This window comes from Mixophyes fleayi, chromosome 12 (assembly GCF_038048845.1).
Source record: "Mixophyes fleayi isolate aMixFle1 chromosome 12, aMixFle1.hap1, whole genome shotgun sequence".
Classification (NCBI taxonomy): domain Eukaryota; kingdom Metazoa; phylum Chordata; class Amphibia; order Anura; family Limnodynastidae; genus Mixophyes; species Mixophyes fleayi.
Genome location: NC_134413.1, coordinates 58,929,062 through 58,941,614, shown reverse-complemented (window position 1 = coordinate 58,941,614; position 12,553 = coordinate 58,929,062). Strand labels below are relative to the sequence as shown.

General features: G+C 41.6%; 1 protein-coding gene across 2 annotated transcripts in view; it reads right to left on the bottom strand.

Annotated features, from left to right (window-relative positions):
• VTI1B (vesicle transport through interaction with t-SNAREs 1B) overlaps positions 1-12,553 on the bottom strand; it is a 98,103-nt gene that overhangs the window by 33,658 nt on the left and 51,892 nt on the right. For both annotated transcript variants that reach the window (XR_012680268.1, XM_075193091.1), the window contains exon 3: positions 7,411-7,599. Coding sequence is in view for 1 of the 2 variants with exons in the window: in XM_075193091.1 (XP_075049192.1) it covers positions 7,411-7,599 (189 nt within the window). In the remaining variant the exon portion in view is untranslated. The remainder of the gene's footprint in view (positions 1-7,410; positions 7,600-12,553) is intronic.

Here is a 12,553-nt window from a genome sequence, read left to right as displayed (position 1 = left end):
AGTTAATAACCTGCCGTTTCCTCCTCCTCCATGGCAGCATAAAACCTAGCATTTCACCTAGGCTGGATCTTTTTTTTTTCCTCTTTTCTTTCCTTATATATATTACATCGCTTAATATTTGCTGAAGCTTGGACATTAATATGAAGGCATTTGGTGAAAGTATGTCTTTACATAACTTTTGTATGCAAGCAGATTCATTCTCTGCCTATGAAGTTGCCATGGCTTGTTGAATGCGCCTTTATGTTTTCTGGCACGTCTGGATTCTTTACAGTCTATATACATTGACACCTTTTAAGGCTGCTTCACTTTTTATTATTATCGCTGATTAAAACAAATAACCTGTTTTTCTAAATTCCTGTGGCCTCCTCAAATAAATTTTATTGGCATTGACCAAGTCCAGACAATGAAATCTCCTTTCTTTTAGATTTTGTTAGTTTTCGACACAGTGTGGTCAGAACAATTGTTTCATTATTCTGCTTAATAGTGTAGAACTTACTCTACTTGAATAAAATTTGGCATTTTAAATGTCTCCTCTCAATAGCCATGCTGCCAATCTCCAGTACCCTAGGTTTGAATGATTTATTATACCTTGGATGGATCAGGACCGGCTGAAGTGGAAGGAACCATGGTTTGTCCACTGTTCACTGTAGCACTTGAGGAAACAAAGATCTGCTGGGCCAAAAAGGTAGTATTATTATTGTCACCCTGTCATTCTTCATTTCTTTAGAAGGGGAGGTATCATGGGCACTAGTGGAAACATATAGCTCAGACTGAATTGCCATTTCACTAAGATGACATCCACAGCCTCTTCTCCTTTTTCCACATATCAGGCAAAATAAAGCCTTACCTTGCAATTTTCTGCTGTTGCTATACTAACCTGTTCAATGCCAAGTCTCTTGGGTGCAAGATATTTCATCTTAGAATGTTTGCTTTGGTATTGATAGATCCTCTTAATAAATCTGACGACAAGTTTATCATCATATTGTCTTCTGCCCACAGCAGTAGAAGCTGCACCTTCATCAAAGTACAGCTTCTTGCGCCCCCTTGATGATTTATACACAAAACAGCCACAACATTAAAACCACTGATAAGTGAAGTGAAAAACATTATCGCGTTACAATGGCACCTGGTGGGCTATATCAGTCAGCAAGTGAACAGTCAGTTCTTGAAGTTGATGTGCTGAAAGCAGGTTAAATGGGCAAGTATAAGGATCTAAGCGACTTTGACAAGGGCCAAATTGCAATGATTAGACAACATGGTCAAAGCATCTCCAAAACGGCAGGTCATGTGGGGTGTTCCCGCTATGCTTTGTTGCAATTAATTGGGTCTCAATTTAAAATTCCTGGGGGTAAACGTATCAAGCCGAGAGCTTTCTGGTGGGTTTGAAAAAACAATCAGATTCTAGCCATCATTTATTTAGTACATTCTACAAAATGAAAGCTAGAATCTGATTGGTTGCTATAGGCAACATCCCCACTTTTCAAACCCGTAGGAAAACGCTCAGCTTGATATATTTACCCCCTGGAGTTTGTATTGGAAGATATTTGGGTTTCCAGTGGAGTAAGACTTTGTGGTATTGTTCCTGCATCCCACAGAGCTAGTACAAAATAATATCCGTACTTGCTTTGGTTACTTATTTTGTTATCTGGTGGTGGAATATAGCCGCTTGTGAGGATGTTGCATGCTTTTCTATAGATGAATTTAGGACGGTTCATGACGAAAATGTTTAACTCTTCGTCCATTTCCAACATGCGCAACAGTTTTAACTTTTTATATGTTTTCAAAAATGTTTATATTGCTACTATATTAGGTAAATGTCAACTCTGTTTTTCGTGGCTCTTTTGGGGGTCTGAAGTGGAGGAGATTATTTCTGCCCTCCTTCTGCATTATATCAAATGCTTTTTTGTACTTTTCTTTTTTTCCATTATAATTCCTCTCAAGAAACTTTTTCTTTCAGGATTTTACCTTATGTTTGAAATGTTATGTCACACGTGAAATTTCTTTTTAGTCTTTGGAATTGACCTCCAGGGATCCTGTTGATCCAGGTAGGGTGGTGGCTACTGCTTGCTAATAGGAAATTGTTGTAGTCCACTTGTTTTGTGTGGGTTCTTGAGTTGATCATTGTCTACATAGATCTCAGGTCTAAAAACATTACTTGTTCTATACTTGCTTGTGAAGTAACTTCGAGACCGAAATGGTTATAATTAAAGTACGCAAGTGACTCTTGTGACTCTTCCTTTTAAGCCATTTCAAATAAAAAGTATGTCATCTATGTACCTCTTCCAACAAACAATCTGGTCTCTAAAAGGTAAATTACTCATCACTTCATCCTCTGTTTCATCCACAAGTAATTAAATAAAATAAACTCTGCACCAGTGTTCAGCTACTTTTAGACTGCAAATGAATTTTTTTTATAGAACTCGCCTTTTGCACTATTTGTTTCTTTACTAATTTTATTGCAGGCTTTTAGTGTGAGGTTATTGGGAAGTTGATTTCAGACATGAATCACATATCTCCTTATATTTAATCTGTGTTGTCTACTTAGTGTGTGTTATTTCTAAGTGGGTTAATTACAAGTCTGTAATCAAATTTATATAGCTTAGTAAGAGCAACACAAGAGTTAAACAAGAGGTGAACAGCAAGGGGACATTTTACCTCAAAACACTGCTATTGGAGGACAACATCTGACACTCGCCTGTGAGTTCCTGTTATTCTCAACCTCATGTCCTGGCTTTGTGCACTGCCTTGACATTCTTATTGAGCCATTTGCAACCAATGTTCCTTACAACTGCTTTTTGATTATTGTGTTCTGACCTTCAAACCACACTTGCTACTTACCTCTCACATGTGCTCATCTTTTTTTAACCAAGATTTTACAATAACCATTTACGCTCCCAGTTTTCAATGACTCCGTCTCTCCTGCTTAACAAACAGTTGCATTCTTTTATTCTTGACCTGTCTCAAATGCTTACTGTTGTCAGATTCACCACCAACTACTCTTAACAATTTCTAATCCATACCGTTCATTCATTACCTGCTCACATCTCCTGTCTCTACATTACGATGCTTGCATTCCACATTATCGTATACATCTTACTCTGTCTATTCCATTGTATCCACCCAAGCTCTCCCTCTACTCTACCATCCTCAGTTTTCTCTATTCGCCCTGTGATTCACTCTGCTCTCTTCACCCTGAGATTCACTCTGCTCTCTTCACCCCTGCTAGAGCATCCTTGCCCCACCTCTTCTCCCCACCCAGCACCTTCTACTAGTGCTTTTTTGTCCTCCATCCGTCCAACCTAGCCCCTCAAAGCTTCTAACTGATCTCCCACATGTCACCTGCCCTCATCTTCTCCCAAATCCTCATCATGGCTATGGTTAACATCAGCCCCATTCCTATATCCAACCCACCCCCCCCCCCTTCCCCTCTCACACTTCCAACTTAATTCAAATTCTCTTCTACTGTGCACTCTGGAACGCTAGATCCTTCTACAACAAACCTTAAACCACCCATGACCTTCCTCTGCCACTCTAACAGTCTATGAGCCCTTACAGAAACCTGAATCTCCCCCTCAGACACCACTGTCCTCACTACACTCTCCTATGGTGGCCTCTCCTTCACTCACACTCCTCATACTAAAGCTGGTCATGGCTGCCGTCATCTATCGCCCCCTGGTACTCCCTCCCAATTCCTTGATAGCGTTGCTGCTCGGCTTTGCCTCTCTGCTAACCTGCCCACTATTTCTTGGGATTTTAACACCTCAATCAACACCTCTTTCAGTACTGCTTCCTCTACACTCCTCACATTCACTTCTTCCCATGGCCTCTCCCAAAGGACATTGCTAGTCACCAACTGCGATGATCACTTTCTCGAACTTGTCTTCTCCCACCTTGGCAACCACTCTGTCCAGGACATCCCCTTGGGGCCTGTCTGCACCTACTGTCTCATTACCTCCCTCTGAAATGTAAGCTCTAACGGGCAGGGTCCTCTCTAACCTGTGTATCTTGTCTGTTCACTTCATGTAGTTATAATTTTAATTGAATTTGGATTAATTCAAATAAAAAATGTGTACATATGTTTAAAGAGTATAGGGATAGTCTACTCACGCTGCTGCTTAAAGAGGAAGATAAGGCATATTCCTGCACCCGATTCAGAGGCAAATGCAGGATTTCTAGAAGAAGGTTTCCAAGTGCTTGAATGTTGAGGGGGTGTTGTCAGCCCTTTGAAGAGGCGTGACTGGCACTTAAAGATAATACTTTTCCATCCCGCTCCATGCTCCCTTGTAATGCTATTTTTGGCTTGCTTATCCTGCATTGTAGCACACCACAAAGGGGGACATGCCCCCCAACTGTCCCTGCTGTCGGGACAAAGTCTGTGCGGTATAATGGAACCGAGAAAAAGGAAAAAATAAAAGAAATCCCCCCTTCCCCTGTAATTCATTTTCTCACTGCCCCGTTTTTCATTTTCCACTCAAATCCCACCCATTGTAAAGATATATATATATATATGTAGCAAGCCAGGGGAGCTGGTCTAGCCCCCCTTATTGGCATATCTAGTAAAACACAGCAATGTGTCAAGTACCAACAGGTGAAGAATATATATGAAATTACCAGACTCTGCTGGGAGTCCGGTTAACATCTAGATAGAGACACCCAATTGACCATCATATTATTTTGATAAGGATCAGCATGCATAATCACGCACACAGTCCCATAAAATAAAGTAGGGCTCACCTGAGGGTAGAGCCTTTACTGTGAAGTTCTGAGTTCCAGACTCAATCAAGGGTGTAGAAACTAAACACTACTGATTGCAACAGCACTGAAAATCCTTTCCAGACAATCAGCATGGAGTAAAACACTATTTTAAACTACACTTCATAAAAAGCATATGAATTATCAGCAACCCATTAAAACCTTAAGGGAAACTAGATGTTCATTCAGCAGTAAATTTGTATATTTTGTACCTGCCTGGCACAAGAAACCAGTACTTGCATAAACTACATTGGGGCAAAGCAGTGTTGTGTGTAAAAGTGCTCATTCGTGCCCTTTTTTATTACATTAGTCAATATAAGTACTTTTGAAAGATACATTTTACCAATTATATATCTGTGTTTGGTGGAGTATATGGACAACAGCAAATACAAAGTAAAGAAGCTGTCCAGCTTCAGTATCCAGCCCTACTATTGCAGACAGCTCAGACTCATTTACAGAAAGCATACATGTCAACATTCCTACATTTCTCTAAACAATCCTTCACAGAGGAAGGAAGTGATGAGTAAAACATACCTCCTTTTTTCTGTCCCCCGCACAGCAGCTTTCTACAATAAAGCACAACTTGCTTTCAGGTTACCACAGAAGCTCCTAGCATCAGCCCTGATAAAAGTTGACTGTACAGGTTTGATAGCAGTGATGTGACAAGTGATGGAGGACACTAATCAACATCAAATGAATAACTGCAGTCTCGGTGGCCAGGAGTCTACCTACAATGTTTATTAAGGATATAAAGTAATTTAACAGTGATTCGGAAGCAGATAGGTGCACAGGTTGATTGTAAGTGTATGGTGGGGGGCGGGGGGGGTGGACAGGGTGTGTAACAAGTTCATTGTTATCAGATTCTTGGAAGAATGCTGCACCCATGCTTGCATGCCTGAACAAAGATGTTCACATTCGGATCTTTGGCTTATGCTTTTTGACTTCATAATGCTTGTTTAAACCCTAGCTATTGCGTTGCAACCCTTAAGTCATGGATTGAATATTATTACAGCCTATATTGAATATTAGTGCAGTCTACTCCCTCTGCCAGAATGGCTAACCTGCTCAAACATCTGCAATTTTGGTGCAGGATTTAAAAAGCTTATATAAATTTAAGGCAGGCTTATCTCCTGTCTGGTATGTCCAAGGTTATAAGCATAGCCTTGCAAATAATGAATTACTCCTACAAAACAGGTGCATCTAATTATATTTAAGCTATAACAGATCAAAATGGCTATAAGGCAACAAGATGGCATCAGCTTAGCAAAATCACATTTCTCAGGGTTATGGCAACTGTTGAGCTGTTCAAAGGATCGTGCTTGGATGTCTCCATAGACTCTGCTTTGGACTCCGCTTATCCTCCTGCCAAAAGCAGGAGGATAATGGGCTTGGTCCCAACCCTGCCAGCAGAGGAGTGAATATTGTGGCCCAGGTATTGGGACAGCACTCCATGGGAAACCGTGAATAAAGCCCTTTTAGAGTAGGGTTGAATAATAAACTCTATGGTGAACCTGGCTTTTGTTAGTTGCTCATATTGCCCTGAGTGTTTAAAATATCTATTTTTGATATATAATAAAATATGTTTTTACTTTCCATTTGTCTAAGTGAATCTGAACTCGTAGAGATACCGAATATCCTCTGCCAAGGCATAAGGCTACCTTAGAGCTACATGTATCCTCACTATTTTCATGGCACAAATATTCAGAAATTGAAAATCGCAAGTTACAGCAACTTTTTTCCTGTGCATCAGTTTTAATAGAAATGCCCAATTCCCTAGTGCTGTATCATCACCAGGATCTCTAATAGCATGACAGAGAACAGTGAAACTTTCTCTACACTAATATACATGTCTGACTGTATTCCCACAATCATAACCTCTGTCTTACACACAATATTCCATCTTTGCTATCATTACTACTACTGGCCTTGATTTAAATTTGGAATTTATTCCTGGAAACTGGGACCTCCCCATATGAATACGGATTCAGAAATATGCATCACAGAGGCCTATACAATATGATGGGGATACAGGAGGCTGGTACAGTGTGATGGGAGCATGAGCTATTGTAACATGGTCGTTTGGGTAGTACAATTGTAAGCTACTGAACAACTATATTAGCTTATAATAATTGTATTCGCTTATATGCCAAATACTAGGCATAAGGCTGCCAATGTGCATTGTCACACTTCCCAAAATTCTGTAACAGAAGTTCTGGCACCTAATAGTTGGAATAATTTATCCAGAGCAGTTGTGATATAAGAAGTCACAGTAGAACACTGGTCCGAGAAATGATGAGAATATGACCTAAAACATTTCTAGTGTAGTAGCACATTGGCACTTGTGTTCCTCGTTTTAAATGCAACATATAATCACTCCAATATCAGCACACAGTAATGCTTGATTTTCAGAGTACAATCACCTAGCAATCAGCAAATACTGATCATTGTATTAGAAAAGAACCGGTGTGCCACTAATTTGAAAATCTGCAGTAGTGGTATTTTATCCTGTAATGTAAGCATTATAATGTTAATACTAAAGTGACTACAACACGTCTTCATTGAAACCTTTGACATCACAATGCCTACCAATTACAACAGTATATGCAGTATTTGTAAATATATAGAATAAATGATATAGAAAATGTGTTAAACACTTACATTTTGTTCATTTTCCACACTGTAAAGCCTCTTTCTGCTCTCATTAGAAGCCAATCCCAAACTCATATTAATATTCTTTGCATCAGTCTGCAGTTTAACAAGGACCCTTCTATATACATGCAGCTTGCTCATCATTTGATGTTGGAAAGACAATGGCGCACATTTTAATTCTTCTTCCATTTGTATTAGCTTAAAAAAAAAAGAAAAAAAAGTCATTCTAAAATATACATTCATGCTAAATGTATATAACATATTAGTGATATCTGCACAAATGTAGCATAACTCATTGCAAAAAGAGACAATAAACACAAACCAAATATTCTGGTGCTGATAAAATATTACACCAAAATTGAAGTGGCAGCCAAAATCGCAGCTGTGAAGGACCAGCAAAATCCTGTGTAATATATAGACAGTAAAAAACACACAGCGCTGAGAGTGGCAGCCACTACAAGAATGAACTTGCGGAAAAGCCATTAGTAATTTGCAGCAAACCTCTTTTTTATTAACCTAGAAAAAAAAAATGGTATTTTATACTTACGTAAAATCCGTTTCTCTTAGTCCATTGGGGGACACCGGGGACATTGGGGTATAGAGTAGGACAGGTCGAACTGGCACTTTAAAACTTCCGTTTACTAAGCCCTAGCTCCTCCCCCTCTATACCCCACCTCCTGTCCAACCTCAGTTTATGTTTAGCCAAGCCCACAGAAAGCAGAGAGAGAGAGAAAACAAGAAAAAGATTAAAATTAACAAACAACAACATTCCCTTAACAACAAGACTACATGTCAAACAGTAGGAGAAACTAGAGCGTTAAGGGTGGGAGCCTGGTGTCCCCCAATGGACTAAGAGAAATGGATTTTACGCAAGTATAAAAATCCTATTTTCTATGTCTTCCTTTGGGGGACACCGGGGACATCCCAAAGCTGCCCCTACGGGAGGGAACACTCAGAAGAAACCGCACGAAGCACCTTTCTTCCACAACTTGCATCCTTGGATGCAAGAACATTAAACTTGTAAAAGTTAGTGAATGTGTGTACAGACTATCATGTGGCTGCTTTACACAGCTGTTCTCTGGAAGCACCATAACGGGCCGCCCAGGAAGCACTTACTGACACTGTAGAGTGCGCGCTTAGATAATCTGGGACAGGCTCCCCAGCCTTACTATAAGATTAAGGGATAACAGCCACAATCCACCAAGCAATAATTACTTCAGAAGCTAGCCAGCCTCTTTTGTGAGCATGATGGAGAATCAAAAGTCAGTCTTGCGCACCTTCCGAGACCTCTGCACATAAATTCGGAAGACTCAGATAACAAATAGAAATATCATTAACTTGAAGACATAAAATCAGTCAGGGCCAAAATGACAAAGTGGCCTAGTGGTTAGCACTTCTGCCTCACAGCACTGGGGTCATGAGTTAGATTCCCGACCATGGCCTTATCTGTGTGGAGTTTGTATGTTCTCCCTGTGTTTGCGTGGGTTTCCTCCTGGTGCTCCGGTTTCCTCCCACACTCCAAAAACGTACTAGTAGGTTAATTGTCTGCTATCAAAATTGACCCTAGTCTCTCCCCCTCTGTCTTTCTGTGTCTGTATGTGTGTGTCTATATTAGGGAATTTAGACTGTAAGCTCCAATGCGGCAGGGACTGATGTGAATGAGTTCTCTGTACAGCGCTGCGGAATTAGTGGCGCTATATAGGATGATGGATGATGGAGGATGAGGATGAGGATGAGGATGAGGATGAGGATGATGATTTAGATAAAAAACAGACACAACCGTAGGAAAGAAAGAGGGCTTGTTTCGAAGAACTGCCCTGCTTTTATGAAAAACAAGAAGAGGAGAATTGAAAGATAAAGCAGCAAACTCTGAAAACTGCGTGCCGTAGAAATGGGAAAACCGTTTTCTAGAAAAGAAATTTGAATTACACTGTATTCATAGGTTCAAAAGGCGGATGCTGTAAAGCATTCAACACCAAATTCAAATCCCATGGTAGTACTGGAGGAATATATGGAGGTTGTACATGGAGAACGCCCTGAATGAAAGTTTGCACATAAGGTTTGACAGCAAGTTTGCTTTGAAAGAAGACCGAAAAAGCTGGACACCTGACCTTTAAGAGAACCAAGACGCAAACCTGCATCAAACCCATCCTGCAAGGACCTAAGTAACCTGGCCAAGCGAAAATAAGAAGTAGGATATCCCTCATTTTCACACCAGCCAATATATATCTTCAAGACTCAATGATAGATTTTTGCAGAAGCTGGATTCCGAGCACGAAGCATGGTTTGCACCACACGTTCGGAAAAACCCTTAGCTCTTAGGATCATGGCTTCAACAGCCACGCCTTTAAAGCCAGACTTTGTAAACTTAGATGAAAAAAAAGGGATCTTGAGTTAATAGGTCTGGGCGTAGCGGCAACCGCCACGTCCGAGCTCCGCGACCAATACAGCGCCATCAGAAGAACTGGAACACCTTAGGATGAAGGGACGATTTCCACATGGCCAAGGGACTTTTGGTGCCGCCCTGATGATTGAGGTATGCCATTGACGTGGTATGGTCTGACCGAATCTTTACTGGCCTTCCCTGCAGCAAGTGTTGCGCGCTTATAAGAGCATGAAACACTGCTTGCAGTTCCAAGACATTGATTGGAAGCTTGGATTCCTTTTGAGTACAAAAAACCCGGAAACAGAGCATGAAGACAGACGGCCTCTAATCTCGAAGGCTGGCATCCTTTATGATCAAAGTCAAATTTCAAATTAATAATTTGCGTCCCCATGCGAGAATCTGTTTATGTAACCACCAAAGAAGCGAATAACTGGTCTGCGGAGACAGGTGAAATAACTGGGCCGCCAGATTCAGATGCTATTTGTTGCATTGTGACAGAAGATCTAACTAGGACTGCCTTGCATGAAACTGAGCAAACTGGACCGGCTTCAAAAGTTGATACCATGTTGTCCAAAACGCTTGTGGAAAAATGTACCGAAGGCTACCTTGCCGCCAACCAAGACCTTACCCTGTTCTACAAAGTTAGAATCCTGTCTTGGTTGGTGAGAACACCCGTCTTGTAAGATGTGAAATAAAAATACTCAAAAAGATCATTTGATGGGATGGGAGCAACTTGGACTTTTTGAAGTTGAGAATCCAACCGTGAGACTCTAGGGAGTGGATTACAACTTGGATATGTGACTGAAGCACCTTTGGAAACGCTGACATTAAAAGAAGATCTTCAAGATAAGGCATGATTGTAATCTTCTTGGACCTTAGCAGAGCAGCCACAACTGCCATGATCTCGGTGATGATACGTGGGGCCGTGGCCAGACCAAAGGGAAGAGCCTGAAATTGTTAGTGCTCTGACAAAACCGAAAACCTCAAAAGGGACTGATGACCCCTCTAGATAGGTACGCGAGATAGACTCGATCTTGAACCTGGGCACTGTGACCTGGGTGTTGAAAGATTTTAGAATCAGAATTGGTCTGAATAAGCCATTTGGTTTTAGCATGAGACAAAAAGGTTGCAATAAAAACCCAAACCTCCTCGAGAATCTGGCACCGGAATCATCACTCTGGAAGAAAGGAGGGATATAATAGTTTCTCATAAAGCCATTCACTTTCGTGGACAAGTGGGAAGCCCTCTGCCAAAGAACTGTCTGGGAGAAAGACCGAGCAGATCGATCTTTTATCCTAGATCCCTGAACAAGAAAAGACGAGCTCCCACCACTGGCGACAGCGGAGGAACAAAATGACCGTCATGCAGACTGCCTGTCTGCAGGTTTTGCTGCTGGACGTCGAGCCGACCAGGCCTGGCACCCACGCAGCAAACCACCCCTGGGGGCGGATTACTGGCCTACAGAAGATTGGCCTGAGGAATATAAACCCCGAAACCTTCCTGAGAACTGAAAAGGATCGGAATCTGGATAATCTTTGTTTAGGAGCAGTAGCAAGGAGAAAAGTGGTCTTTCAACCTGTAGCTTGATTGATAATGGAGTCAAACTGAGGTCCAATTAAAACACCCCCAAAAAAAGGTATGGTCTCAGTTTTTTTCAGACTCCACATCAGCCTTCCAGGACTTGAGGCAGAGAGTATGACGAGCCGAAACTGCAGAGGCAGAAATACGTGCACCAAATCAGTCCAGCGTCTATAGCCGTCTCAAATAATCTATCGCCCTCTGAATTTGCTCCATTTGCTCCATTAATGGAAGCAGTTCAGAGGACGGCCTGCCTGACAACAAACTTTGAAACAGCCGTTTTGACCAGCGTTCTACAACTTTGTTAACCCACGCAGATGCCAAAGCAGGCCTCAAAGAGGCACCTGCTGCCACGAAAATGAACTTAAGGATGGCCTTAAACTCACGGTCTATACCATCCTTAAGAGTGGCTGTGTTAGGAATAGGAATAGTAGTTACCTTGGCTAACCTTGTAACTGCAGCATCCACACGTGGAAGCATCTACCATCTAGCAAAAACTTCAGGAGGAAAAGGATAACACGACTGCAGTCGCCAAGATACTTGGAACTTGCTATCTGGGGAAGTCCAAGGCTCTGACAACAAATCTTCCAAAAGAGAAGAAGCCAGGAAAAAGAAAGAATTATTTTTTCGGCGTGCAAAAAGAGAAGCCTGTGCAACATGAGGAACCTCTTACTTAGGAAAGTGAAGTACCTGACACACAGCTTGTATTAATTCCTCCACACTCTGGCAATCAGAATGAATCTCCTCCACTACCGAAGGAGCATCCATGTTAGAAATCACCGCTAAATTACCTTTCTGGGAATTACAGTGAAAATCTGATTTATTTTCCTGAAGTTGTGGCATCATCCTCCTATGCTTACGTGAGGAGGACTGTGCTGTAAAATGTAACATCCTCTCTAAAGAGGAAGAAAGCGAAACCAAACCCTGTACAGAGGATGCAAGTCCCTGTACCCAAGCAGGTTGTAGAGACTCCGCCAGGGAGAAACAGTCAAACCTTAACTTAGCGAACTAGAACCCATGTCATTCGCTACAGTACAAGCAGAATCAGAAGATGGAGCGGCCACAGCCTGTGACCGCACCAACTGAGCAAGTTCAGCCACCGTATTGTAGTAGAGACCGAACCCAGGCACGTGTTGCTGTATGTAAAGCAGCAGCTGCTGTTTTACATGGTATGCTCTTTGAAAGCCG